General features: G+C 46.7%; 1 protein-coding gene and 1 long non-coding RNA gene across 3 annotated transcripts in view; one reads left to right on the top strand and one right to left on the bottom strand.

Annotated features, from left to right (window-relative positions):
• The window catches only part of LOC308591830, a 44,610-nt gene that overhangs the window by 13,510 nt on the left and 4,018 nt on the right, over nt 1-27,082 (bottom strand). The window contains exon 1 of one of the 2 annotated variants that reach the window (XR_014010273.1): nt 4,533-4,840. The exons of the other annotated variant lie outside the window; for it this stretch is intronic. This is a non-coding gene — a long non-coding RNA (uncharacterized lncRNA). Of the gene's footprint in view, nt 1-4,532; nt 4,841-27,082 lie in introns of those variants that run through there. 2 annotated transcript variants of the gene reach the window in all.
• SFN (stratifin) lies at nt 2,953-4,531 on the top strand. Its single transcript, XM_081202793.1, has one exon. The coding sequence runs from the start codon at nt 3,049-3,051 to the stop codon at nt 3,787-3,789; it is 741 nt and encodes a 246-aa protein (XP_081058919.1). The 5' UTR covers nt 2,953-3,048; the 3' UTR covers nt 3,790-4,531.

Here is a 27,082-nt window from a genome sequence, read left to right as displayed (position 1 = left end):
AAACAGGAACACTCACTTCTGGGTTTGTGGCGTTCGGGAGGCAAAACGTTTGACTCACAGGTCATTCACAATCTAGGGTACAACTGTATGGTGTATATGCAGCCTTAGTGATCTGAGTACGGCCTCTCTCAAAATGCAGTGAGCCAGTTACAGTGGAACTTTGGTTCTTGAACATAATCTGTTCCAAAAGACCGTTTGAATTCCAAAATGTTTGAAAACCGAAGCGCAAAGGGCTGTCTGCAAATTCAACTGAGAAAATGGAAAAACACGTAGCGGATGCTGTTTGACTTCCAAGGCGTGTTTGAAAACAGAAGCATTTACTTCCAGTTTTTCAGCATTTGGGTTCTGAAATGTTAGTCAACAGAGACATATGAGAACCGAGGTACCACTGTATTCTGCTGCATTTGAGGGTCCCTCCTGGTGAGTTGGGCCCTGGACCTCAGTCCCAAAGTCCTTCCCTGACAGCACCTGCAGTTGCTACCAGTCAGAGTAGACAGTACTGGGTTAGATTAACCAATAATTTGATTAACTACAAGCAGCTTCCTAAGATAGGTGTGTGAGATCCTTGGCCTGTGATGATTTGTCATGGCTGATTCACATATGCCGATCATCACATGAGGTTGCAATCACCGAGTGTGAACATGTGTGAACAGATGCCACATCCGAACCTCTCCGAAGAGGAGTCCACTCCTCCCTGTCAAACTGTAAAGTGACTGTTAGGTGTGGCAGGTGCTTCTTGGAGATATCACAGAAAAAGAAAACGACTCCAGCCAACAAGCTTGACACCTTTGAGCTAAATCGTGATGTCTTTAGGTGATTATCTGTATTATTGTCTTCCTATTAGCTGCAAGTCACTGGGCTAAGGAGATTTGTGTTCTATCACATGGAGAGTTCCTTGAACTTGGATCTCTATGTAAACTTGAACAGCTGTGTTAAAAACAGAACAGTTAGGAGGCTGGGCTATTAGGGCAAATGGGACAGTGCCCCACCAACCTCAGTCTGCCAATAAGCTTCCAGTGTCTTAGTCCTGTGCTGCCAGTCATGGCAGAGCTCAGCAGAAGAAGCAGCCAGCCAGCCAAGTCTCAGGGGGGTACTTGCCTGGAGACAGAGTTTGCATACAAGGTCCAGTCCTAAGGTCAGGAGTATCTTAGTTCACGTAGTCAAACAATCCAGGGGTCAAGAAAGCCAAGGGTCCAAGGTCACAAGAAGCAGAAAGGTCAGGCCAGGAACGACGAAGGTTGTTTCCCGCAACTGACTAAGGCTGGAAACCCTGCTTAAGAAAGCTGGAGCCTGCTGGTTCTCATCAGGAGCAAGAAGGCTGATCAGCAGCAGGTGGAGTCACTTCACCTTTGGCTCCTTCAGGCTGCTGCTCAGCAGGTGAAGCTGACTCCTGGCCCATGACATCGAGTGAGTTTCTTCCAAAGAGCATCAGCCTGGAGAAGCGGGGTGAGCATAGCCATCTTTGACTATCTGCACATTCTTGCAGGTGGCAGTGGGATCTGTGTCTAGTGGGAATATGCCATTTTGAGTTACAGGCAACTTATCATTTATGCAGGGGTTACATTCCAAGCCACCGTGCATTTAAGTGAAATTGCATATATTTGAAACACCATTGAAAAAGCCTGCAAACACCCTGTTCAGCCCCAACCCTGTCCCTTTCTGTGACGTTTTGGGGTCACGTCCGTGTTCGACATGGCCGCGCACAGTTTGCACACACATATTGAACACACATAAATTGCTTCAGATAGCCAAGTATCGTGACTTGTCTCAAAGAATCCTGGGAACTCTAGTTTGTTATGGATGTTGGGAATTGCATCTCTGTAAGAGGTAAAATGTAGTTCCCACGGTTCTTTGGGTGGAACAGTGTACTTTAAATGTATGGTGTGTAGGCAGCCTAAGGCACCTTCCAATGGTCTTATGTTCCTAAATGGTAAAGCTGTTCCTGGTTAGTACCGCTTCAGTTTGTAGGTGGCTTATTTCCCCCCACATATTTGAATACTGCTCTTTTCCCACAACCCCCCCCCCCACATATGCCAAACTTATGTGTCAGGAAGAAAGCCAAGTTTAATGCTTTCTGTGTGCGGGAGGGTGGGATTCCTTTTGTTTAATGGCAGGATATCCAAACATGCACCCTTCTCCTCTGCTGTGGTACATTTCAGGGAAAGCTTTATTTGTTAAAATAATTTACTATATATACTGCTCTCTAATTTAAAATGGCTCACGCAGCCATGAAATCACAATAAAAATCCAGTTTAAAAGATCAATAAAACAGCAACAGTATATCAGCCACAGTAACCGCTGTGGTCCTGTTCCATTGATCAGATAAACTGGTCCCATGTTTGGAAGGGAGGCAATTTCACATAGTCAGTACTGGGTGTGTAGATGCCACACATTTAAAGCACACACAACAACAACAATTCTGGGAACTGTAGTTTACCCCTCACAGGTCTAGGATTCCCAGCACACTTGGAAAAACTACAGTTCCCATTATTTTTGGGGAGGATGAATGTGATTAGATAAATAGTAGGCATACTGAAATCCCCTGGAAAATACTGGCTAGAGGATTCTGGGGATGGACAGGGGTTAAGATTGGGACTTGTGGGTCAGGTTAGGTTTTTGTGCACTGCCCCCTGGAGGGGAAGAGACGCTCTTTTATTTGAGCTCATGCTCTGTGGCCCATTTTTGTCCATGATGCCTGTCAGGAGGACAAGCGACCTCTTGCCTAAGAGGTCTCAGGGTCTCTCTGTCTGTCTGTCTGTCTGTCTCTCTCTCTCAGTCTGCATCCCTGGGCAGGTGAGCATTCATTCACCGTCTTGCTCAAAGAGTGAATCACTGCCACTTTCCTTTTAAGGAGAGGCTGCAGGAAAGGAAGTGGGGGAAGGGCAGCTCATTGAGCGCTTCTTCACCACGCCTTGTTCTTGCTCCAGGCTGAGACGCCAAAGCCAAAAGCCGATCCCGGCAGCTGAACTCAGCAGAGACTCTTGAGGGCTCTTCGAGTAGCTGCCTGATCTCTCTCCTTGCCCAGCACTCCCTTCCGTTGCCCCCACGATGGCCAGGAACCACCAGGTGCAGAAAGCCAAGCTGGCTGAGCAGGCCGAGCGCTATGAGGACATGGCCGACTTCATGAAGGCAGTGGTGGAGGATGGAGCTGAACTCTCGAACGAGGAGCGCAACCTCCTCTCCGTCGCCTACAAGAACGTGGTCGGCTGCCAGAGGTCTGCCTGGAGGGTCATCTCCAGCATTGAGCACAAGACCGAGGAAGGCGACGACAAATCCCAGCTGGTCAATGAATACCGGGAGAAGATTGAGAAGGAGCTGAAGGATGTCTGCAACGTTGTCCTGGGGCTGCTGGACAAGCACCTCATCAAGAAAGCCAGTGACCCAGAGAGCAAAGTCTTCTACCTGAAGATGAAAGGTGACTATTTCCGCTACTTGGCCGAGGTGGCAACTGGGGATGACCGCAAGCAGATCATCGACAATGCACGGAAAGCTTACCAAGAGGCGATGGACATCAGCAAGAAGGAGATGCAGCCCACTAACCCTATCCGGCTGGGCCTCGCCCTCAACTTTTCGGTCTTCCACTATGAGATCGCCAATGCCCCAGAAGAGGCCATCAAGCTAGCCAAAACCACCTTTGACGAGGCCATGGGCGACCTCCACACGCTCAGCGAAGACTCCTACAAAGACAGCACCCTCATCATGCAGCTTCTCAGGGACAACCTCACATTATGGACCGCAGAGTGCTCAGGAGAAGAAGGGGGAGAGGCTGGTGAAGAGCCAAAGAACTGAACTTTGCAGACTGCAGAACGACGGTAACTCATTGTCTCCCCTGCAACCTCACTGTCTCTCTCCCACCCGTCCCACTTTCCCAACCCATCCTATTTTTATAAGATTCATTTTCTCCAGCTCCTGGGAGCTCCAGCTGGATTTTTATAGCAAAAGGGGACTGATCCATGCGCAAATGGGACTTCAGCATTTACCTAACTCTCGTGTGGCAGCTTTTTGGAGGGGCATCGCTATTTCCTGGCCTCTGTACTTCCTGGTATGTGACCTCTTCCTGCAACCCAGAGCTCCTTGCTTTGTATTAACTCTTGTATCTATCTGGTCAGCACCTGGTTAACACAAGAGTCTTCCTGACCTGTCATGGAGGACAGAGATATCTGAATGTATATGTGTGTATACATATATTTAGTGTTTAACTGTGGAAGAAAGATTTTTTTTGTTTTGTTTTGCGTGGTAAAGTTGCCAAAGTAGCAGCTGAACAGAATTAAGCAAGAGTTGTCACCTTTGCTTCTCACGGCCCCCTTTTTTAAAAAATTAATCTGCTGGGTTTTCTCACTCAGGGCATCCTGATGTAAGAAGATGGAGGTGGTGGGCCTTTTCAAGGGTAGCGGGGGGCAGGCAGGATGGGGGGGAACTATTCTGAGCGGGTTAAGAATAGCAATCTCAAGAGGGCCTCTTGTTATCATGGTGTTACTGAGGTGGTTTGCTACAATCTTCTTCCCCAATAAAAAGTTCACTTTCACACCTACCTTTTGTAGTTCTGGTCTTCACTTTCTTTCTCCCCGCACCCCAGACCCCCTGGGCAGTAAGAGGGGGAATGGGGTGGCACCCAGAGGGTTCCCCAACCCTTCTTGCTGGCATGCTGTGGGACGGGGAGAGGAGATCCGGGAAATGCGCAAGCCTAAGCAAAGCGTGCGGGAGACAGGTTGATGCACGTCAAGGCAGCTTTTCTGCTCCTCTGAAATCTGAGGCGCTCCTGCAAGCTTCGGGGGAGGCGGGAGGAAAGGTTACGCCTGAAGGCAGAGTGGTGCAACCTGAAGATGAGGTTGGGCCTTATCTGGGAAAGAAAGAGGCCAGGGTGGAGTTGCAGAACCACCCTGGGGAGAGGCAGCCAGGGGCAGGAATGGCTTTGATCTGGGCAGAAAAGGGAGGCTGCTGTTGCTTCCCTACCCAGGAGAAGAGTGTGCCCTTGCTTCTCACTACCTGCTGCAAATGTTTCTCCCTAGCTCAGGTGACAGAGGAGACAGAGCTAATCCCACCAATGGGATCCCTCCCACCCCGCACACCACAAAAAAACTGCTTCAGACTTTGGACATTCAGGGAAACATTCTGCTTGACTCATGTGCCAAGGACTCCCATTGCCATACAGAAAATTGGTGAGGAGGGCGCATGCCTTAGGGTAGGGCCATGGCTCAGTGGTACAGAGCATGTGTGTTGTGCACAGAAGGTCCTGGGTTCAATACTTGGCATTCCCAGGTCAGGCTGGGAGGGAGATTTTGTCTGAATTTATGGTTGAATCCAATGCTAGTCCAGGCAAAGTAGACCCATTGATGTTAATGGACCTAAGTTACAGATGTATTGATTTCAGTGAATTTAGGTAGGACTAGTATTGGTGACAACCCAGAGTTCCGGTGCAGGGCACACACTGGCCTAACCAATTGGCTCCTCACAAAAATGAGAATGGGACCAATAGTTTAACCAATATCCTTATGGGCTGAAAGTGTGGCTGGCCAACTGCAATTCCACTTGCAGCTTGCAGCAGAAGAGGAATAATTTTGTAGAACTTATGAGTAGGGATGGGGAAGAAACACAATCCAATTCACATTTAAAAGCAAGCTTACCTAATTTATACTTTCTGAAACAATGTGTGAACCAAAACACAGCCATCCTTTTAAATTCATGCTTCTGCAAATTTTGCTGTGGCAAGTTATATTTGCAAAAATACATTATATTTGGAGAAAATGCTTTGTATAAATGTGCATACAGTATTAGGTACCAAATTTGCACTAAAATGTTGACAATTTTTCACGAGGGCTTAAAAAAACCAACCACTGCAAACTGATGTGTATAAGTAGGGAATTGAACTAACGACTGGAAAAATGAGAAACTAAACGACACCAAAGTTGAGATATCCACACATTCCTCCTTATCTGCTATTAGCACTCACAAAGGAATCCTTGATAACCCACCCACCCACCCCCAAATCCCACCATGATTCCCTGGAACACAATTTGAAAATCAATGTTTGATAATAAATTAAGCCAAACCTTCCACTTTATTTCTGGAAGAAAGGGTTTATTAAACTGCATTGCCTCTATCACAGGGCGGATGAGCAAACCTCTTGTTCTCAAATCTCAAAAGTGATTTTTCTAGTTTTCACGGAACCTGACAATGTGTTGCCAGTTTCTACTTCCAGTGAAACTGGAGAGGGTGCGGCTCAGACTGCAAGCAGCCAGCAGCTGGGGCTGTCTCCTGTGGCATTTCAGTAGCTTAATGCTTTTCCCAGGACCTTGAGAGCTGCTGCAGTGCCGCTGATTCCTGCAGCATGGCATGAGAAGCTTGATCTCCAGGCATGACCAGGAAAGACTCCTCTCTGAAACTCTAGGGCAGAGCTAGCCAATGCAGTGCCCTCCAGATGTTGCTGGACAGCAACTCACATCATCCTTGACTTGGCCATGCTAGCTGGGGCTAATGGGTGTTGGAATCCAACCATGTGAAGGGCACCACATTGGCTCTTCCTGCTTTGGAAATTTGCTGCCTGTCAGTGTAGACAATACTGAACCAAATGGCCCAATGGCCTTGGCTCACTATAAAGCAGTTTCTTAAGCAGAGATTTGGCAGGCATTTTACGTGGCCCAAGCTCAGTAGTACAGCTGTGCATTGCATGCAAAAGCTCTTGGGTTCAATCCCTGCCATCTCCGGATACAACTGGAAAAGACTCCTGCCTGAAACCTTACAGAGCCACTGCCAGTCAGTGTAAACCAAACTCGGGGCTTCTGTGGCCCTCTAGGTGTCGCTGACTACAATTCCCATCATCTCTGATCATTGGCCATGGTGGCTAGGGCTGATGGAAAATGGAGTCCAACAATATCTACCAAGTTCCCCACTCCTGGTGCAGACAATGCAAAACTAGACGGACTAATGGCCTGATTCAGTATAAGGCAGGTTCTTACGTTTTCCCGGCATAGCCTGGAGTTTCTCAGTGCAGGAAGGAGTGGTTTTTCAGCAGCTTACACACCACTGAGATGAGTAGCAGGCCATGGTATCCCTTTACAGACCAGTTTGGTGTTAGGGAACACCGAAGTGGAAAATTCCACTTCTGCCTTCACCAATACTCCTGACCTACAGCCTGGTGCAAAAAAGCAAAAATACATCAATGAAGGACGTGGACTGGAATTGAATTTTGGATGCAGAACACTTGGTATGCATTTACTGAATTTGCAGAGTTTATAAATATGAAAATTATGTTTGGCAAAGAACACCAGCCCATTTTTCATACACAAAGGGAACCTGCCAATCCCGAATTTATAAGCTGTGCGGCCCCTCCACATTTTCAGGCTTCTTTTGCACATGAGGCACACAATTCACTAAGAAGATCAGTTGTGCAATCCTCACTGAAGTGAATGGGAGCTGACTGAGAGCACAGCTCTGCACCTGCTCGTTTCATAGCACCTCCCATTCATTTCAGTGATGCTTACAGAGAAAAACATGCCTGTCTCTTGTGCTCCATTTAATGCAAGAGGACTCTTGGCTCATGGGGGAGGAACATAGAAAGCTGCCTTATACCATGCTGGACTATTGGCTAATCTAGCCCAGTGCTGTCCCAGTACACTGGCTAGCAGTGGCTCTCCAGGCTTTCACATGGGAGCCCTCCCCAACCCTGGAGATGCCAAGGACTGAACCTGGGACCTCCTTCTCCAATGCAGGCCATGCAGCTTACATAGAAAGCTACCTTATATCATTTAGCTCAGTATCATCCACACTGACTGACATCAACCCTCCAGGGTTTCAGAAAGGGGACATTCCCAGCCATGTCTGGAGATGCAGGGCATTGATCTAGGGACCTTCTGCACCCAAAGCAGATGTTCTACCACTGAGCTACAGCCTTTTCCCTTAGAGGCCAGTATGTCTGAAGACCTGCTGCTGTTCCAGGCACAACTTATCAGCTTCCTTTCCCTCCTTGCATTAGCTCTCTCACCTCCAAGGTACTGGGACAAGGGAGTGACTTGCAGGAATGTGGGAAGCATCCTTTTAGCATGGGAGGGCATCAGTCACTTACAAGACATCTGGGATGAAAGCCAGCAGGGTTCTCCACCCCACTCACCCACATTCAGCTGTTGATAGATTGTGAGCTCTACCCAAAGGATTACACTAACTTCAAACGAGCAGCGCAATCCTATAAATGTCTACTCAGAATGAAGTCCCACTGGCTTCAGTGGGGCTTATTCCCAGGTAAGTGTGCACAGAATAGGGTGGTGGCCTAAAAACAGCACTCGTATGTATTGCCACTCCTGATGCACAAACTCAAAAACATGTAGACCATCAAGGACCGTCTACCCTCCTTACCACCCCCCACAAACTGTTCCCCCCCCCACATTTAACATTTGGAGGATAAGGCTATCAGGACCCACAATGGTTGCTGGGAATCACAAGTGTGTAGAATGCTGTAGCACTCAGGCCCGGCTGGCAGGCTTCCCACAGGCACCTGGTTGGCCATGGTGAGAAACAGGATGGTGGACTAGATGGGCCACTGCCCTGGTCCAGCAGGGCTATTCTTGCGTATTCACTGCCTTGGCTACCTTATAGGGTTGTGAGAATCACTGGGCCAATTCCCTGAGCTTACATATATGCACATTCTGCACTTAGACCAAGCAAATAGCAACAAAATAAATGGAATGAACACCCATGTTACATCAATGATACTATTTCAGCATGGGGACATTATATCCAGTAGAGAGTTCTTCCATCTTTCCATTTACTATACCTCCATTAATTATCCAATGTTATCCAAATCACTGCTTTCCCACCCCACCCCACCAGTCTGGATTTCATCATACCAGGGATACTTTGAAAAGGAGAGGGTATGAGAAATCCAGATTGAGGGAATGGGAAAGTGTGGGAAGGCCGTGATTTGGAGAAGAATGTCATATGGACAATGGATAATTATTGGGCAACCATCCAAGGATCATATATGGCAGTGGATGTGACCTGAGGCAGAAGTCAGCAGAACAAAGAGTACTAATTTGACCTTTCTCTATATGTAGGCTAGTTTCTGTGCACACTTACACACCCCTCTCCATCCAGGCAAGCGAGAGGCATTATCAGAGCCCAAGGACACCTTCCAGCCAGGCAAACACACTCAAGGGAGGTGCAAAGCAGGTCTGGCGAGAGTGAGTGCAGGTAGGGAAGGGTGCATAGCTGTCAACTTTCAGATTTGAAAATAAGGGATCAGCAGCCTCACCTGTCCCGGGGACAGTCTACGGGTAATCTAACAATCCAGGATAGCAGCGGAAAGCAGCGCTGGAATAAGGGAATTTCCCACCCAAAAAAGGGAAGTTTGACAGCTGTGGAAGGGTGTGTGACATGGGGAGAGTCCCAAGAGCCAGGTTGACAGGCTTGGGGGGCTGTATTTGGCCCCTGGGCCTGAGGTTCCCCACCCCTGCTTTAAACTACACATAAAAGCACCTCTGCATTTTCCTCTGGGTGACTTTTTTATTCTCACTAAGTGTTGTAGCCAGCTAAGTTTTAATCAGAATAGACCCATTGAAATCAATGGACCCAAGTTAGCCCTGTTCATGAACTGCAATGGGTCGGGTCTGAGTAGGACTAGTATTGGATATAGCCCTTTCCCTTTGATCATTTAGGACTGGGAAGCAGGGTGCCTCATAATGATGCAATCCATCGGGAATTTCTCTTACACAAGACCTCTTCAAACAAATCAGAGTTGGGGTACAATATGCCTAGAGCTGCCATACGTTCAGATTTTCCCAGGCATTACCAGGATCTAACAGGTGGAACTGACGTCTGGGGGGATTTCCGGGAGGTGGCACTTTGTCCTGGATCTTAGGCAAGTCAATCGACAACTTTCGGGGTGTCCTGGTTTTTACTTTTTGAAATATGGCAATCCTAAGCATGCCCAAGTAGGAGAACCTTCTGAAGGATCATGCCCTATAGCTCAGACCTCCTGCTGCGGCATACTTAATGGTGCCCAATAAGATCCACTCCCTGAGGCTTTTGCCTCTGAATTTCTGACGTTCACCAGAATATACGTGCTAACATGTAAGCTTCTAGAAGCCATGAGTGTCAAACGTTAGACCAGAACCACTCCCCCAGCCTCGTTGGAGGAAGAGAAGGAGGAGCCTGAGTAGCTGATGCAACATTCCCCCAATCCTTGTGGCTGATTCAAGCGGCGAATGCCCTTGCTCATCAAACACACTTAATTGCCCAGGGAAAATGAGCAGGGAACATTTCACAAGGCTATAGTTGCTGACTCACTGCATTAATAGAGATGGTACATAATTTGGCATTAATCGTGGGCCCACAGCTACCAGGCAGGAAGGGTCACGTTTCAGTATAGTTAGCACAAGGTGTGGGATATGGTGTCTTTACCCAAGCAAAATCATTGACCGTGCACTTTGAACTGGTAGGAATCATGCTGGGGCTGAAGGAAGGATCTCAAAGCAGCTGATGAACAATTTTGATCTTCACAGCACTCCACAACCTATTTACTCATTCATTTAAATATTGTCTCAAGGCACTGGATGGATCCATAGAAACCCTCCATCCTCACTTAGCCTCCCCTCAGCCCAATGAGGGCCGTTGGGGAATCCTCTATCTCGTCATTCATGTGTTATAGCTAGGGAAACTAAGGCTGAGAAAAAGCAGCTACTTGCCCAAGGGCTGCTCAGCGAAGATGGGATCTCTGAACTCAAACTTCCCAACCACATAAAAGTGCTAGAGCTTTTTGCTAGCCCTGCCCCTGTCCTGTTAACAGCCCACATGGCATACAGGAAGTAGAAGCAGATTTTCTCAATGCAGATCTCCATGCCAGGAAAAAGTGTCTTAGCTGCTAAACTGTATTACAGTATACAGTATGTTCATTTCATGTAATAATTCCCAGGAGCCTTAAAAAAACTACAGTTCCCAGGATTTTAGGGAGGGAAATGTGCTTTAAATGTATTGTGTGTACCCAGCCTAAAAACGAAAAAAGGGTTGCCATAAAGGGAGGGCCAGCCCGAGCATTTAACAAAATGGACTGTCTTAGGCAACTGATGCTGGGGATGAGGGCCAAAACAGCAGTCCCACCCTGCTGTTCTTTCTGAGGCATCCAGCCATTTCCCTATGTTGTCGCATGGCCTTTCCTGGACCCCCTAAGCTGGCCTCCTGCCTAAGCGCCAGTAGTGGCTGCTATCCTGTCACTACTGTTGAAGTAAAATTGTATTATTGTTCCAGGTGGCTTCTGCTTGGGGAATGGGGATGGGGGTGCCGTCTTGTCCTTGCCTCAGGTAGCAACATGTCTTGGGCTGATCCTGGAGTCTGGGGTGGGGTTTGAGAGACACAATATTTGAGAAATAGTGGGCTGCTGTTTGAGAACCACATTTCTCCCTGAGCATGTTTTTTGGGGATCCCAGTCAATCGTTGGCAACCATCTGTCTCGAAAGACAATGGAGTGCACCTCCAGGGGCAAAGTCAAGCCACTGGAGAATCACAGAGACTGGTAACTCGTAACTGCTGCCTCCCAAGTTGTTTTTCCTGTGTTAGCAGCACTGAAGTGACCTCTCCAAGGCGGAAGCCTGGGCAGTGTGTATGGAGGCTCTGGGCTGCCTAGATGATAACACCCCCTCTCAACCTCACTGATGTGGTCCAAATGAAAGCAGAGAAATACACTTGGCACCAGCTTGGCTGCAGGAGTTGCCATAAGGTGGTGTACAGGACGCCACCCAACCCTCTTAAGAGCACCAGATTCGTGTAGGGTTTACTCCTTAGCCTTTTATTCTCCCAAAGATGTTCCGCAAAACAGTGGGTATAGATTTTTCCTCAGAGTTCACTCCTAAAGCCTTTCTCATGGATGAGTATAGCTGCAAGGCCATAGAAGTTTAGGATCAGAGTTTTCCTTCTCCTAGATGGGCTACCTTCCCAGGGTGACAAGCCCCATCTGCCCCTCATTTCCCTCTACAGCACATGTAGAAACCACATTCTTGACCATTGGACCCACTATTGGTCTTGTCCACTCAATCCGCTTGAGCCTGTTTTGGCCTGCAGGCGAAGACCCTAACAGACCAAGGGTTTGAGGCCCATTGGCTACACTCACCTAGTTTAGTCAGCCAGTCAATGCTGTTTCCCAGGGTGTGGCTGCTGTCACAAGCTGACAGCTTCTAGGAGCCACAAGTAAGAGCCGAGTGCAGGGTGGAAGCAAAGGTGGAAAAACTACCCCAGAAGAAGCATGACATGTCCACCACCAGAGGTATTAACACCCCAAACATCCCAGTTGATATACAAATGCAAAGTGTGTCAGTTCAGCTCCACCTCTGGAGTAGTTTGTGAAACTGCTGCAGGTTATTTGCTCTAGGGCCTGTTTTAATTGGGAGGAGGGAAGGGAGGAAAATACTTACAAGAAGGAAAGAACAGGTCTATAATGCTTTCAGCAAGAAACCAATAGATCCCCCAAAAGCTCCAACTTGAGTGTCTGGTTATCAGCTTACTCCTCCCTCCTGCTGCTGGACCTTTACCAGCTGCATGCCATGAAGAAATTGAGGAGGCAAAGCTTCCTCACCCACCCTAATCACTGGCATATCAGGAGAGGGGGCCCATGTACCTTGTGTCCAGTCCTCTGTTTGAAGGGTTGTCTGGACCAAGTCTTGTTGAAAGATAAGGAACGCCTAAGAAGGAAAGCTACCGACATGAGTCTGACCAAACTGCGGGAGGCAGTGGAAAACAGGAGTGCCTGGTGTGCTCTGGTCCATGGGGTCATGAAGAGTTGGACATGACTAAACAACTAAACAACAACAAAATACGGAAAGGGGGAGAGGAGGTGGAGCTTTGAAGTTGTCTATCAGTTCCGAGCAGTACCTGGACAGGCACATCTGGCCACAGTCTTCCCCACTATGGGGAGATGCAGTGCTGGCCCAATACATTTTAGCACCTGAGGTGAACCACAAAATGGCACCATGGAAGAAGGGCCGAGTGAAGATCTACATCAGGCACAAGCAGTTGCCTCACTTTGCCTCATAGGTGGACTGGCTCTGGTGAGATGGATACCATTTCTCTTTTATTTGTATTAAATATTTCTAAATCTGTACCTATACGTGTAAATGAGTATGTGCATATTTTATGCAACTCCCCCCCTCCTACAAACACATTGTACATCACTCAAAATTATTTAGGTTTTTCAAACTCCTTTGGCTTGCCAGCACTTATGCCTTGAATAGCTGCCTAATATGATTAGAAATTCAACAGGTGAAGCCTTCTCCATCGTGAAGCTGTGGTGAGCTAGAAAGCGGAACCTAACCTGGCAGAAATGTTGTGGCGAGGTGCCCCAGGGAATAATTGCTGAACAGCTGGAGGACAAATAGAAGGTAAACCTAAAACAGCTAAAATACTTTAATTGTATCATTTCTTACTAGGCAATTGGTTAGAATGCAACTTGCATACTTGTATTGCCACACCTAAACGGAGTAGATGTGCTTCTTAAAATAAAGCTAAACATTCAGGAACGGAGCCTGAAATAACCCTGAAGTAGTTAGGCCCTCATAATCCTTGTCTCTACCCCAGGCTACACAGCACTGTGAGCCAGAGGGCTTATTTCCAGCCATGCAACTGTTTTAAAGCACAAGCACCTCTGTCGGGAAAGGAGTTGGCAATCCTTTTGACACACCCTACTCTGATGGACTTGGAAGATACATCATGAAAGCAGTGAGCCAGGGAGCACTGGGTGGGTTAATGCAAAGAACTGCACCCTTGCTTGGCTGAAGCAAGAAGCAGCTTGGATCAAAGAACTTAGCACATTCCAAAACGCTTCCACACCCACCTCCTCCATTCCTCTGGGAATCGGGGAAGCTGCGCAGCTCCTGAACTGGCCCCTGTCCCATTTAATTTCTCCTGGGTGGAGCTCGGCAAGCTCAGCTGTGCTGGGGTTTCTCACTAGTTTCAACTTGAGTGATTAATTGTAGCCAAATCCAGTCATGCCACCTTAGGGCTATGAACTGTCTAAGCCAGCAGAACAGAGCCTGGGCGCTCCACGACATTGGGGGGGGGGGGGGGAGGCCCAGGCAGCAGCTGCAGCGAAACTGGGTGGGTGACCAGGCCAGTGTTACTCTCTGCCTTTCAGATGCTCCTCTCTGCAGTATGCTTCCAGCAAATACCAGTTGCTGGAAACCACAGAAGGGGAGAGTGCAGTTTCATTCATGTCCTGCTTTCGGGCTTCCCACAGCGGCACCTGGTTGTGAGATCAGGATGCTGAATTAGATGGGCTAACTGGCCTGATCCAGCAGCGCTCTTCTGGTGTCCTTGTGGGCTTTCTGTCCAGCTGTCTGTTTCTTCTCTGTCTGTTTGTACTTGGACTCTGATAATGCCTCCTGCTTGCATGTATGGAGGCTAGGGAGCAGTGTGCATGAAAAATAGCCTACTGTACAAAGGTAGTACGGTATTTACATTTGTTGCTCTGTTCACTTTTGCCTCTGACCCTACCAACCCTGGACAATGTGGCCAGCCTCTGGCTGGAAAAGGTTTCTCGCCTCTGGAGTGAATGAATCTTAGCTTGAGGGTGCAAGAGTCTGGCTTGTAAAAATGAGAAATCTTATGCTCTTCCTGTGTTCTCGTGTTTGCACAACAAGCAGAAATTAAGCAGCAGTGTTAGGGAAAATGTCAACTGCTGAATTTCTGCTTTGCACGGAGGGGTCTGCACAGCTGCTGGCCCACCAAGCTCATCACAGCTGTGTACTTGCACCTGCCAAGTGCAGATTTAGAAATATACTGCTGTTTTTGCAATCCTAGGCAGGGAGCAAAAAAAGCAGGAGGTTTATTAAGCACCCAGAAGGCTACTATTAGGATTGCCAGTTAACCAGAGGGGGTGGGGAAACTGGCTTGTCCTGTTTCTCTGCCTCTAAGAGAAGTTTGGGCCCAGAAATCACCAGGAGGAGCTTCCAGTGGCCAGCAGCAAAGCATTCAGTTGCTGCAAGCTATGCTGCCATTCAAGAAACAGCAACACAGGCTTGTTCAAAAGTTGGCAGCCCTAGCTGCCAACCGTAGCTGGTAGGCTTCATTTGGCCTCATAGGCCACAAATTGTACAGGTTGTTAGTGATAGATAGAAAGACAGACAGACAGACAGACAGACAGACAGATAATACAACTCTACCAAGCTTACCCACCCCTAACCGGTCCAGTTCCTGGCATGAAAACAAAGGGATAGGTCAAGTTTTAATTCAAGGATGGGGAGCTGGTGGCCCTCTAGCCCTTGTTGGCCAGAGTGGATGGGAGCTGGAGTCCAACCACATCTGGGGAGCCACAAACCCCCCAGCCCTGATTTCTGTATGTCCTGCTGCTTGAATGCACAGGAGGGCAAGTAAAAGAGGGGGGGAAAGGGGGGTATTTAGTACTCCCAGTCAGATATGATGCTTCTGGTCTAATCATTTAGCTGGTGGTGATCCAGTAGTGGAAAACAGAAGCACAAGCAAGGAAGCATCACTCTGAGGTTTCTAATGGAAAGGGGATCGGAAATTGCTGGTGTTCACTTATTTGACCCATATCAAGAAAGGAAATCAATCCAGTGAATATGATCAGTACTGGTTGATATGTAGTTGATTACACCCCTCCTCCCTTTGTGTTTGCTTTGCATTAAAATGAATGGGGTGGAATAACATAATGACAATGCGACGCAATAGCAACATAATTTAGATAATTTATGTAATTAATTACGTAAATTTGTCAATTACGTAATTTCACCATAGTGAACAGTGAGGTAAATAATGTTATTTTTGGTGGAGGATGAACTACAGTGAAACAGAAATAGTGCTGCGTTCAATGAATACAGGGCAGAACAACAGAAAAGAATGTGTTCTTTTATTCCTAACAGCGGGATCTTATCAGAAGTGTGCCTGCACAATGGGTGTGCCATTAAGGTCTCCCAGCTCACCTTGCCTACCCTTGGGTGTGTGCTCAGCTATGAGCTTGGCTGCTGTGCCACACCCAAACTGGTACTCTGCTTTGTCAGTCTTCACCTTTCTTTCAAAGTGTTTGTGGCTTCAAAGTGTGTGTACTCAGAGGCATCTATTGCCAATCTCCTGGTGCAAAGCTGCCTTGTTTGTGCCTTGCTGGAACGGATGATCCCAGCACATTCCATGATCATCATAGCCGGCTATGCCATCCATATTCCAGGTTCATTTGTCTGGAAGGAGCCCAGCCAGGTGGGTGTGGCTGTGAGCAGACTCAGCGTTAAATTCTGAGCTGGGCAGTTGCTGTGCAGGCAGAATGGATTAATGAATGCTAAGCTTAATGGGGCTCTCCTGAGGTCCCCATGTCCCTGCAAGGCCATTATCCCTAGTTAGGGCTGCTGTTGGACCACTTATTTCTTTGTTTTATGGTGTTCATAAGAGCCTGCTGGGTCAGGCCAGTGGCCCATCTAGTTCAGCATCCTGTTCTCACAGTGGCCAACCAAATGCTTCAATGAGAAGCCTGAAAGCAAGACTTGAGCACAACAGTACTTTTAGAATCATTCAGTTGACAGGGATCTCAAAGGTAATCTCATCCTGTGGTCTTCAACTGGTCAGGACTTGAGGTCCACCTGTGATCTCCAGCCTGCAACATGAGCCCAACTTTCACATCTTCACTTGTTTTATACATAGGAGCACTGATAAGGCACATAATTAACCAGGCTTTGGGGTGATTACATTCTATGGCTTTTCAAATGTGTTTGCGGGAAGTGAGTTCTTGGCTTGTTTTTGTTTTACTACATATTTTGTGTTCTCATCTTGTATTTTTATGTTGTGAACCTCCCAGTTATCATTGGATGAAGGGTGGTATACTACTAGTACTAGTACTAGTACTACTAGTAGTAGTAAAGAAATAATGTAGGGGGTTTGCTTCAAAGAAAGCCTGTAATTGGGTTGGAGAATAGTGGAGCTGATGTGATGCAGGTATTCAAAGGGCCCTGGCATCCAATGAATCACCGTGACTCCCATTGTTCCTTCTGGGCGGGAGTGGCACAGATTAAATGGGTTTGAGCACTGGGTGGGGCAGGTGTGCTTGTGTCAGAGAGGGTTTCCATGCAGTGTCCCAAATACTTCTGCTACGAAATCTTTCAGAACACCTCATGTTCCATGCTGGATTCCAGTGCATGCCTATGAGTCAGCAATACCTGTCTGGGATTTCTAAAGGCTATGATGGCTAGACAATGGAACCCCAGTCAGCAAAATAGTGAAAGGGACGCTGAGTATGTTCCTGCCTCTACGCCCACTTTGTGGGGAAAATGGGGTCAAGAACTGTGTCACACTGTGAGGGGATAAGCATTGGAAGAGACGTTGGAGTGAGGCCAGGCTGGTGTGGATCAGCACTGCTTTTGCATGGAGAATATTTTTATTACATTTATATTCTGCATTTCCTCCTTCTGCATTACCCCTTCATGGATCACTGCCTTGCCGTGGCGAAGGGGCTTGAATAACTCAGAGAAGCTATGAGCTATGCCGTGCAGGGCCACCCAAGATGGACAGGTCATAGTGGAGAGTTTTGACCAAACGTGATCCACCTGGAGCAGGAACCGGCAAGCCACTCCAGTATCCCTGCCAAGAAAACTCCATGGACAAAGACAACAGGCATATAAAAGTTATGACGCTGGAAGATGAGCCCCTCAGGTCGGAAGGCGTCCAACATGCTACTGAGGAAGAGCGGAGGACAAGTACAAGTAGATTCAGAGCTGATGAAGCGGCTGGGCCAAAGCCGAAAGGACGCTCAGTTGCGCATATGCCTGGAAGCGAAAGGAAAGTCCAATGCTGTAAAGAAAAATATTGCATAGGAACCTGGAATGTAAGAACCATGAACATTGGTAAGTTGGATGTGGTCAAAAATGAGAAGGCAAGAATAAATATTGACATCCTGGGCATCAGTGAACTAAAATGGACGGGAATGGGTGAATTCATTTCGGATGACCATCACATCTACTACTGTGGTCAAGAACCTCGTAAAAGAAATGGAGTGGCCCTCATAGTCAACAAAAGAGTGGCAAAAGCTGTACTGGGATGCAATCTCAAAAATGATAGAATGCTCTCGATACGAATCCAAGGCAGACCCTTTTAACATCACAGTAATCCAAGTTTATGCACCAACCACTGGTGCTGAAGAAACTGAAATTGACCAGTTCTGTGAAGACTTACAACACCTTATAGAAATGACACCAAAGAAGGATGTTCTTCTCATTAAAAGGGATTAGAATGCTAAAGTAGGGAGTCAAGAGATAAAAGAAACAACTGGCAAGTTTGGCCTTGGAGTTCAAAACGAAGCAGGGCAAAGGCTAATAGAGTTCTGCCAAGAGAACAAGCTGGTCATCACAAACACTCTTTTCCAACAACACAAGAGACGACTCTACACATGGACATCACCAGATGGGCAGCATCGAAATCAGATTGATTATATTCTCTGCAGCCAAAGATGGAGAAGCTCTATACAGTCAGCAAAAACAAGACCTGGAGCTGACTGTGGGTCAGATCATCAGCTTCTTATAGCAAAATTCAAGCTTAAACTGAAGAAAGTAGGAAAAACCACTGGGCCGGTAAGATACAATCTAAGTCAAATCCCTTATGAATACACAGTGGAAGTGAGGAACAGGTTTAAGGATTTAGATTTGGTGGACAGAGTGCCTGAAGAACTATGGATGGAGGCTCGTAACATTATACAAGAGGCAGCAACTAAAACCATCCCAATGAAAAGGAAATGCAAGAAAGCAAAGTGGCTGTCCAACGAGGCCTTACAAATAGCGGGGGAGAGAAGACAAGCAAAATGCGACGGAGATAGTGAAAGATACAGGAAATTGAATGCAGATTTCCAAAAAATAGCAAGGAGAGACAAGAAGGCCTTCTTAAACGAGCAATGCAAAGAAATAGAGAAAAACAATAGAATGGGAAAAACTAGAGATCTGTTCAAGAAAATTGGAGATATGAATGGAACATTTCGTACAAAGATTTCCATAATAAAAGACAAAAGTGGAAAGGACCTAATAGAAGCAGAAGACATCAAGAAGAGGTGGCAAGAATACACAGAGGAACTATACCAGAAAGAAATGGATGTCTCGTATACACCAGGTAGTGTGGTTGCTGACCTTGAGCCAGACATCCTGGAGAGTGAAGTCAAATGGGCCTTAGAAAGCACTGCTAATAACAAGGCCAGTGGAAGTGATGATATTCCAGCTGAACTATTTAAAATTTAAAAAGATGATGCTGTTAAGATGCTATACTCAATATGCCAGCAAATTTGGAAAACTCAGCAGTGGCCAGAGGATTGGAGAAGATCAGTCTACATCCCAATCCCAAAGAAGGGAAGTGCCAAAGAATGCTCCAACTACCACACAATTGCACTCATTTCACACACTAGCAAGGTTATGCTTAAAATTCTACAAGGCAGGGAGGCTTAAGCAGTATGTGGACCGAGAACTCCCAGAAGTGCAAGCTGGATTTCGAAGGGGCAGAGGAACCAGAGACCAAATTGCAAACATGCGCTGGATTATGGAGAAAGCTAGAGAGTTCCAGAAAGACATCTACTTCTGCTTCATTGACTATGCAAAAGCCTTTGACTGTGTCGACCACAGCAAACTGTGGCAAGTTCTTAAAGAAATGGGGCAGGTCCAGTGAGGGGTATGGATGGGGAGGGTGGGTGGCATATAGAAGGACATGGCTTGGGAAGGGTCCCAAGAGCTAGTTTGAGAAGCCTGGAATGTCACATTTGCCCTCATGCCTGAAGTTCCCCACCCCTGTTCTACATCCACACACCCTTCTCTGTCCTCCATGCGGACAAGCAAGAGGCATTATCAGAGTTCAATGACACATTCCAGCCAGGCTAAAACAATAATGAAGGGTTCAAAGCAGGAGCAGTATGGGCCATGGCCTAGGGAGAAGCAGGCATGGCCAGGGAGAACTAGAGGGAATTTTGAGGGCCAGATAAAAAGGTCTGGAGGCCTGAGGTTCTCCATCTGTGTGCTAATTACTACACCATACTGGCTTTCTCAAAATAAGGGCCCAGAATATCTAACCTTTCCAGTTCGAAAGGATCTTGGCTAGCAGAACTGAGAAAGGCTTCTGCCCCAGATCATGAAAAGCCAGTAAAACAAGAAGTCAGTACTGGCTACATAAACCAGTGGCTCAGTATAATGTGGTTATATGAATACTGAGCAGTGGTGCGCTTAGGTAATTTTAGGACACATCCATGCTAGATAGTTAAAGCACTATAATGCTACTCTTAAGAGTCATGGCTTTCCCCAAAGAATCCTGGAACTGTGGTTTGTTAGGGGTGCTGAGACTGGTTAAGAGACCCCTATTCTGCTCACAGAAGGTACCTTTCTCAAAGTGCCCTGCGAAGAGGGATTGACTGTTAAACCACTCTAGGAACTGTAGCGCTGTGAGGCGGATAGGGTTTTTTAACAAGTCTCAGCACCCTAAACAAACTACAGTTTGCATAATTCTTAGGTGGAAGCTCATGGCAGTTTAAAGTATAATGGTACCTCTGGTTACAGACACCTCAGGTTACAGACACTTCAGGTTACAGACTCCACTAACCCGGAAGTAGTACCTTGGGTTAAGAACTTTACCTCAGGATGAGAACAGAAATCGCTTGGCGGCGGCAGCGGGAGGCCCCATTAGCTAAAGTGGTGCTTCAGGTTAAGAATGGTTTCAGGTTAAGAACAGACCTCCGGAACGAATTAAGTTCTTAACCGGAGGTACCACTGTAGTGTGGTAGTGCTTTATATGCATGGTGGTGCAGTTATGGCCTTTGGATTAATGGGGTGTGTGTGCTGCTGCATGCATGCATGCACATGTAGGTGAGAGACAGATCACTCCTTAGATGGTAATGTGTGTAATTTCTGTTCAAAACATAAGCCAGCGAGCCCTGTGTATTTGGGAGCCCTCCTGCTCAGGCTTTGGACTGGGGCCCTGGACTTTTTCTTCAAACTCCTGCTCTGTGTTGGCTCCTGCCTGTCTATTGGAGCCATCTGTGAACTGGGCCCAGGAACTCTCTGTTCCTTTCTCTCTTGTTCACGAAGCCTTTAAGTGTGACTCTTGTGGGGCCTGAGCAACTTCAAAGGGCCGTTCTGGACATAAATGAGGTATGAAAAAGCACAGTTTGTACACCAGAAAGTACGATTCAGGCAATAAACTCAAAAGATGCAAATTACCTCAGGGATGACAAATTTCGAAAAACAGTTGTGTTTTGGTACTCATTGTTTCTGTAAGTGTGAATTAAGTAGTTTCACCCTGAAGTGCAAAGTGAATTTGATGTCTCACCCAAGCCTCGTTACGTTTGAGCAGCTTGGCCTGTTTCTTGACTCGGGGTGGGGTGGGGAGGCCTTTTTATGGCAAAATTTTGAACCACCCTTGCCCCATTTTGTTCAGCCAAGCAGCATCTTGGTCCTCTTTGCTGCAGCACCACAGGAGGTGCTTGCGATTGGATGATTCGTTCCTTCATTTACTGGCGGTCCTACAGACAGCACACCCATATTGGAGGGATGACCTAAATGCCTTGCTCCAGATTGCTGAGCTGTCTTTTCAGTGATGTAACCGGAGATTCTTTTGGCATTTCGTTACAACTTTCTTTCATGGGAGCACCTGTCTCTTAAGTCTTTTGTCTGATGTAATGTCGTGGGAGGCAGCTCTGCGTAAACCTGGACCTGTTTGCCCTGTTTGCAACACCCAGGGCACAGCTCAGCCTCGTCCCCTCCCTGGAGTTGTCACTGGAGTCACACTTTAACCCTTGCAATGCTCTAATTTCCTCCCAGTTTAGAAGTCACTATCACAAGTGCTTTTTCACCATCTCCACCTGGCAAAAAAAGTACGATCCTCTCCATAGGCACCCCCCCCCATCAGTTATCCAGAGTGACCTATGTATGATCTAGGCCAGACAGCTATGACACCAGCTCAGCCAAGGCTGTCTTTGTAGAGAACATGAAGCTCTGAGTTTGTTAAAATGTGTTGGCATCTTTCCTGACAGCCAGTGAGTCATGGGGAATTAGGGCTGCAGCATTTTCTTGATTAATTAATTGGTTAAACACACTTTTATCAGATTAAAAATGTGCCACTTGCCTAGCAATTACTACTCAATGGAAAACAGCTCAAAATCTCACACTGGACACTTGTTACCGCTCACACTGGAATATAGATATAATAGAGAAAATCCTGCGTAATTTGAGATTTCGACAAGGACCAGAACCTCCAGACACGTTTTATATGATTTGGCATGCCATCATTTTTCAAGACAATCCTGGGAAATCTAAAACTATGCTTGATGTTCTGATAAAAGATGATAGTCTTTACTTTGTTATTTAACTTATGTGCAACTACTCATTCTATGTGTCTGCTTTATAGTTTTGTACGTCTTAGTTTTCATCTGTTATAATTGTTACCTTTGTTTTATATACATTATAAAATGAAACAATAATAAAACACTTTACCAAAAAAAAGTCTGATTGGGCAGCAAATCCCTTTAAAGAATAAGAATAAGAATAAGAATAAGAAGTTATATTTAAACAAGTAATTACAAAACTCCGGATGGCAAACAGCATCTTCAAAGAACCATTCTGTGTTGTCTTTCACACAGGATGGAAAGCCTGCTTATACTCCCCCTTGAGCCATTTTGGGACCATTTGGTTCCCCCTCAAAGAATGGGTCTGCTACTAGCACAAAGAAAGAAAATGAAATAAGGTCACCCCATACCTCTTTTACCCTGGTCATTAAATGCAGAACTTTTGTTGCACAAGTATGGGTAAGCTTTGGCCTGCCACATACCGTATTTTTCGCCCTATAGGACGCACCGGCCCATAGGACGCACCTATTTTTTTTGGGGGGGGAAATCAAAGGAAAAAAATTGATTTCCCCCCAGGTTTGCGCAGCCATCCCCAAGCTAGAAGAGGGAGACGGAGCACTCCGTCTCCCTCTTCTGCCTTCAGGGACAGCTTGGCCCACTATCCCGCGAGCTTGTGGGGCTGGCGGGGGGGGGGGGAGAAGCAGGCTTGCTTCTCCCCCCGCCAGCCTCCAGATCAGGTCAGGGAATAGGGGGATGGCGGAGCGCCTCCATCCCGCTATTCCCCGAGCTTGTGGGGCTGGCGGGAAGGAGAAGCAGGCTTGCTTCTCCCACCCCCAGCCTCCAGGTCGGGGAATAGCGGGATGGCGGCGCTTCGCCATCCCGCTATTCCCCGAGCTTGTGGGGCTGGCGGGGGGGGGGAGAAGCAGGGTTGCTTCTCCCACCCCCAGCCTCCAGATCAGGTCGGGGAATAGCGGGATGGCGGCGCTTCGCCATCCCCCTATCCCCCGAGCTTGTGGGGCTGGCGGGGGGGGGAGAAGCAGGCTTGCTTCTCCCCCCGCCAGCCTCCAGATCAGGTCGGGGAATAGCGGGGTGGCGGCTCTGCGCCTCCCCGCTGTCCCCAGCTTTTGGGTGCAGGCTGCTGCCCGCAAGCCTTGCGAGCCCGCGGGACATCCCGCCGGGCTTGCAAGACTTGGGATAGCTTCCTGAAGCCTGGAGAGCGAGAGGGGTCGGTGCGCACGGACCCCTCTCGCTCTCCAGGCTTCAGCGAAAGCCTGCATTCGCCCCATAGGACGCACCCAGATTTCCCCTTCATTTTTGGAGGGGAAAAAGTGCGTCTTATAGGGCGAAAAATACGGTAGTTGTTGTTGGACTCCAGCTCCCATTAACCCTAGCCAGCATGGCCAATAGTCAGGGATGGTGGGAGTTGCAGTCCGGAGACCTTTACAGTAGTTCATAACATGTATTTAATTATTATTTATAAAAGCATCCCTATACTTCCCTCTCATAAAATATCGGTGTGTGTGTGTGTGTGTGTGTGTGTGTACAGCAATATAAAAACATTAAAAAATATTAAAGCCTGTACAGAAAAATAATTAAAATGACTGGCTACTTGAGAGAGTAGCAGAGGACAAGTGACACTTGATTAACTTTCATTATACAGGTGCTCCACAGTAGCAGAAGAACAACACCCTTCAGATATGGAAGCTTGCTTTTTGAACTTGGTGCTGGAGTTTAGTCAAAAGCATGCCAATTTTATTCTGAGGAGAAAGCAGCCATGCAAGTTCCCAATCTGGATCATGCTCCCAATCGGAACTAGGCCTCAAGCCTGTTTCCCACTGAAGAGCCATCCATCTATGCTGGCATTTGATTGATTGATTGAGTTTACTTATATGGTGCTTTTCCACAGTGAACTGTGCCCAAACAGCTCACAGCAAACATTCAAAAACGTAAAAACGTTGAAAATACAAATATGCAAAATACATGTTAGTAAATCCAAATGACAAAAATCAACAATTGAACAAATGCAGAATACTACAAAACAACAACAACACCAAATCAATGTTTAAGTACATAAATACAAAGTAAAGTGAGAGTTAAGCAACAATAACTTGCAATCTACAGCAGCTTTGGGGACAAGTACCAGCCGTTCACTGGGAAATGGTTCAGGGCTCTGATTCCATTTGACTTTCTCTCTCTCTCTCTCTCTCTCTCTCTCTCTCTCTCTCTCTCTCTCTCACACACACACACACACACACACACACAATCTGTTTTTCCTTCAAAACAGAAGTGGTGCAGCTTAAATATGTGTTGTTGTTCAAAGTCTAAATTAACATGCAGTTTGGGCCGTACATTGATCTTAAACATTGTGATGGATGAGAGATGAGGTACACATGCATGTAACATATCTGTATACTGTGTAATATATGGGTGCGTAAAAAGATTTAGAAATGTAGAAGGATTGGATGTAAGAAAATGATTGGAAGCCAAAGTTTATAACTCTAATTATTTCTATTGGAATGTTTCTGCCTCATCATCACCACTCAGATCCATCAACTGTCTGCTACTAAATCCCATGCTATGGAGGCCACACAGCAAATTTTATGTTAATTATATTAAATTAGAAGTAGTCTTATTTAATTAACCTATGTATATCGCCCTTGAAAATACACCCACAAAAGTTACAAGGTCTGCATAACATTTTATTTGCTGGTTAAGAGACTAGTAGCCCACATTTCCATTCTAGCCATGGAGGAGGGGAAGTCATATTTGAAGCACATCGAACATATGTTTAAAGCACATGGCTTCCCACAAAGATTCCTAGGAACTGTAGCTACAATTCCCAGTATGTACCCATAACAAACTGGTTCCCAGGGCTTTGGGGGAAGTCATGTGCTTTAAATGTGCATTGGATGTGCTTTAAATGTATGCTGTGGATCATTTGCCCTCTCTTCCACAGTCAGCACACAGAATTACAGGCAACAACCACTTAGCAAGCTGGTTTTTTAAAAAGGTCTTCTACAAGGTGACTGGTGTTTCCTGCTTGGCAGGGGGTTGGACTCGATGGCCCTTGTGGTCTCTTCCAACTCTATGATTCTATGATTCTATGACAGTGTTCTATCCACTATCTCTACCAGGCTGTTGAACCCTACACTGATCATGCATTTGTATGTTATTTTTATTAATACAGTCAAACCTTGGTTGTTGAACGTAATCTGTTCCGGAAGACCGTTCGACTTCCGAAATGTTCGACAACCGAGGTGCAGCTTCCGATTGGTTGCAAGAGCTTCTTGCACTCAAGAGGAAGCCACGTTAGACATTCAGGTTCCGAAAACGTTTAAAAACCAGAGCACTTACTTCTGGGTTTTCAGCGTTCGGGAGCTGAAACATTCGAAAATTGAGCCGTTCAAGACCCGAGGTTTGACTGTATAGGCATTTGTATGCACACTTTCCCATAGTATATGCATTTTTGTACACGTTCCTTGGCTGGAGAACTGTACTTCAAAAATTGGAGAAAGTGAATTTTTAAGGATGGCTGTGTTTTAGTTTGTGTGCTGTTTCAGAAAGTGCCAATTAGGTAAGTTTACTTTTAAATCTGAACTGAATCAAATTTATCCTCCATTCCTACAGAGGAGGGACAGGACAATCTCACTTTGAGCAATCACAGAGAGTAGCAACAACCCACTCACTCCCCTGAATATACCGTATTTTTCGCTCTATAACACGCACCCGACCATAACACGCACGTAGTTTTTAGAGGAGGAAAATCCGTAGGCATGCCACCCGTAGGCATTCCCTCCATAACACGCACAGACATTTCCCCTTACTTTTTAGGAGGAAAAAAGTGAGTGTTATGGTGCAAAAAATACGGTAATTCCTGGTTACCTACCCTGAACCAGACACTGCTCAGGTCCTGTCAACTTTCCCCCAGCAATCTGTTTAAAAGCTGCTCTGCCACATTTTTTTAAAAAACCAACAATTTTGTTCCATTCTGGTTCAAGTGGGCCCGGTCTCTTTTGTACAGGACCAGCTTGTCCCCCTCACAGAGCTACAGTTCCCAGCATCCTTAACAAACTCTAGTTCTCAATATTCTTTGGGGCAGGGGGTATATGCTTTAAATGTGTAGGGTGCACACAGCCTGAATATTTAAATCAAAATGAGGCCTGCTGCATTCAGGGGCCTTCCTGATTCTTCTGCTGAGTTGGGCACTGGACCTCTGCCCCCAAATCCTGCCTCTATGGCGCCAATGACACAAAGGTACAATGCAGCAAGCACATTGCCTTTCTTTTCAAATAATGCAGCGATAGCCTTTGAAGCTGTTGTTAAAATGATTACACACCTCAAATATATCTTTAACTATAAACAAGGGAGGTGGCTGGGCTGATTGCTATATTAGAATTGGGGTGTGCGTGCATACAAGCATGGCTCTACTTTATGTGAAATTAAATTTCTGTGAAATTAAATGTTGGGAAGGGCCATAGCTCAGCGATAGAGCATCTGCTTTGCATGCAGAAATTCCCATGCTCAAATCCCAGCATCTGCAGGTAGGACTGGGAGAGGAGCCCGTCTGAAATCCTAGACTGACTCAGGGTAAGGCAGCTGCCTCATCTTTGGGGTGGTACGTTGATTCTCAAAAAGCTATGATGCTGAGAGCCTTCAATGAGTTAACAGGGAACAGCTGGAGCAGAGTTGCCCAATTGCAAGATAGACTGTAGCAAGCCAAGGAAACGCTAGAATTGCCACGGGCACCCAGAACCTCAAAGCCGGTCTAACGGCTTCTCTCGAGAGGCCCACAGGGCGACTGGG

The sequence above is a fragment of the Podarcis bocagei genome (genome assembly GCF_964188305.1).
Source record: "Podarcis bocagei genome assembly, chromosome: 7".
In the NCBI taxonomy this organism is placed as follows: domain Eukaryota; kingdom Metazoa; phylum Chordata; class Lepidosauria; order Squamata; family Lacertidae; genus Podarcis; species Podarcis bocagei.
The sequence above is the reverse complement of the archived record's forward strand: the minus strand, read 5'-3'. Positions and strand labels throughout refer to the sequence as shown.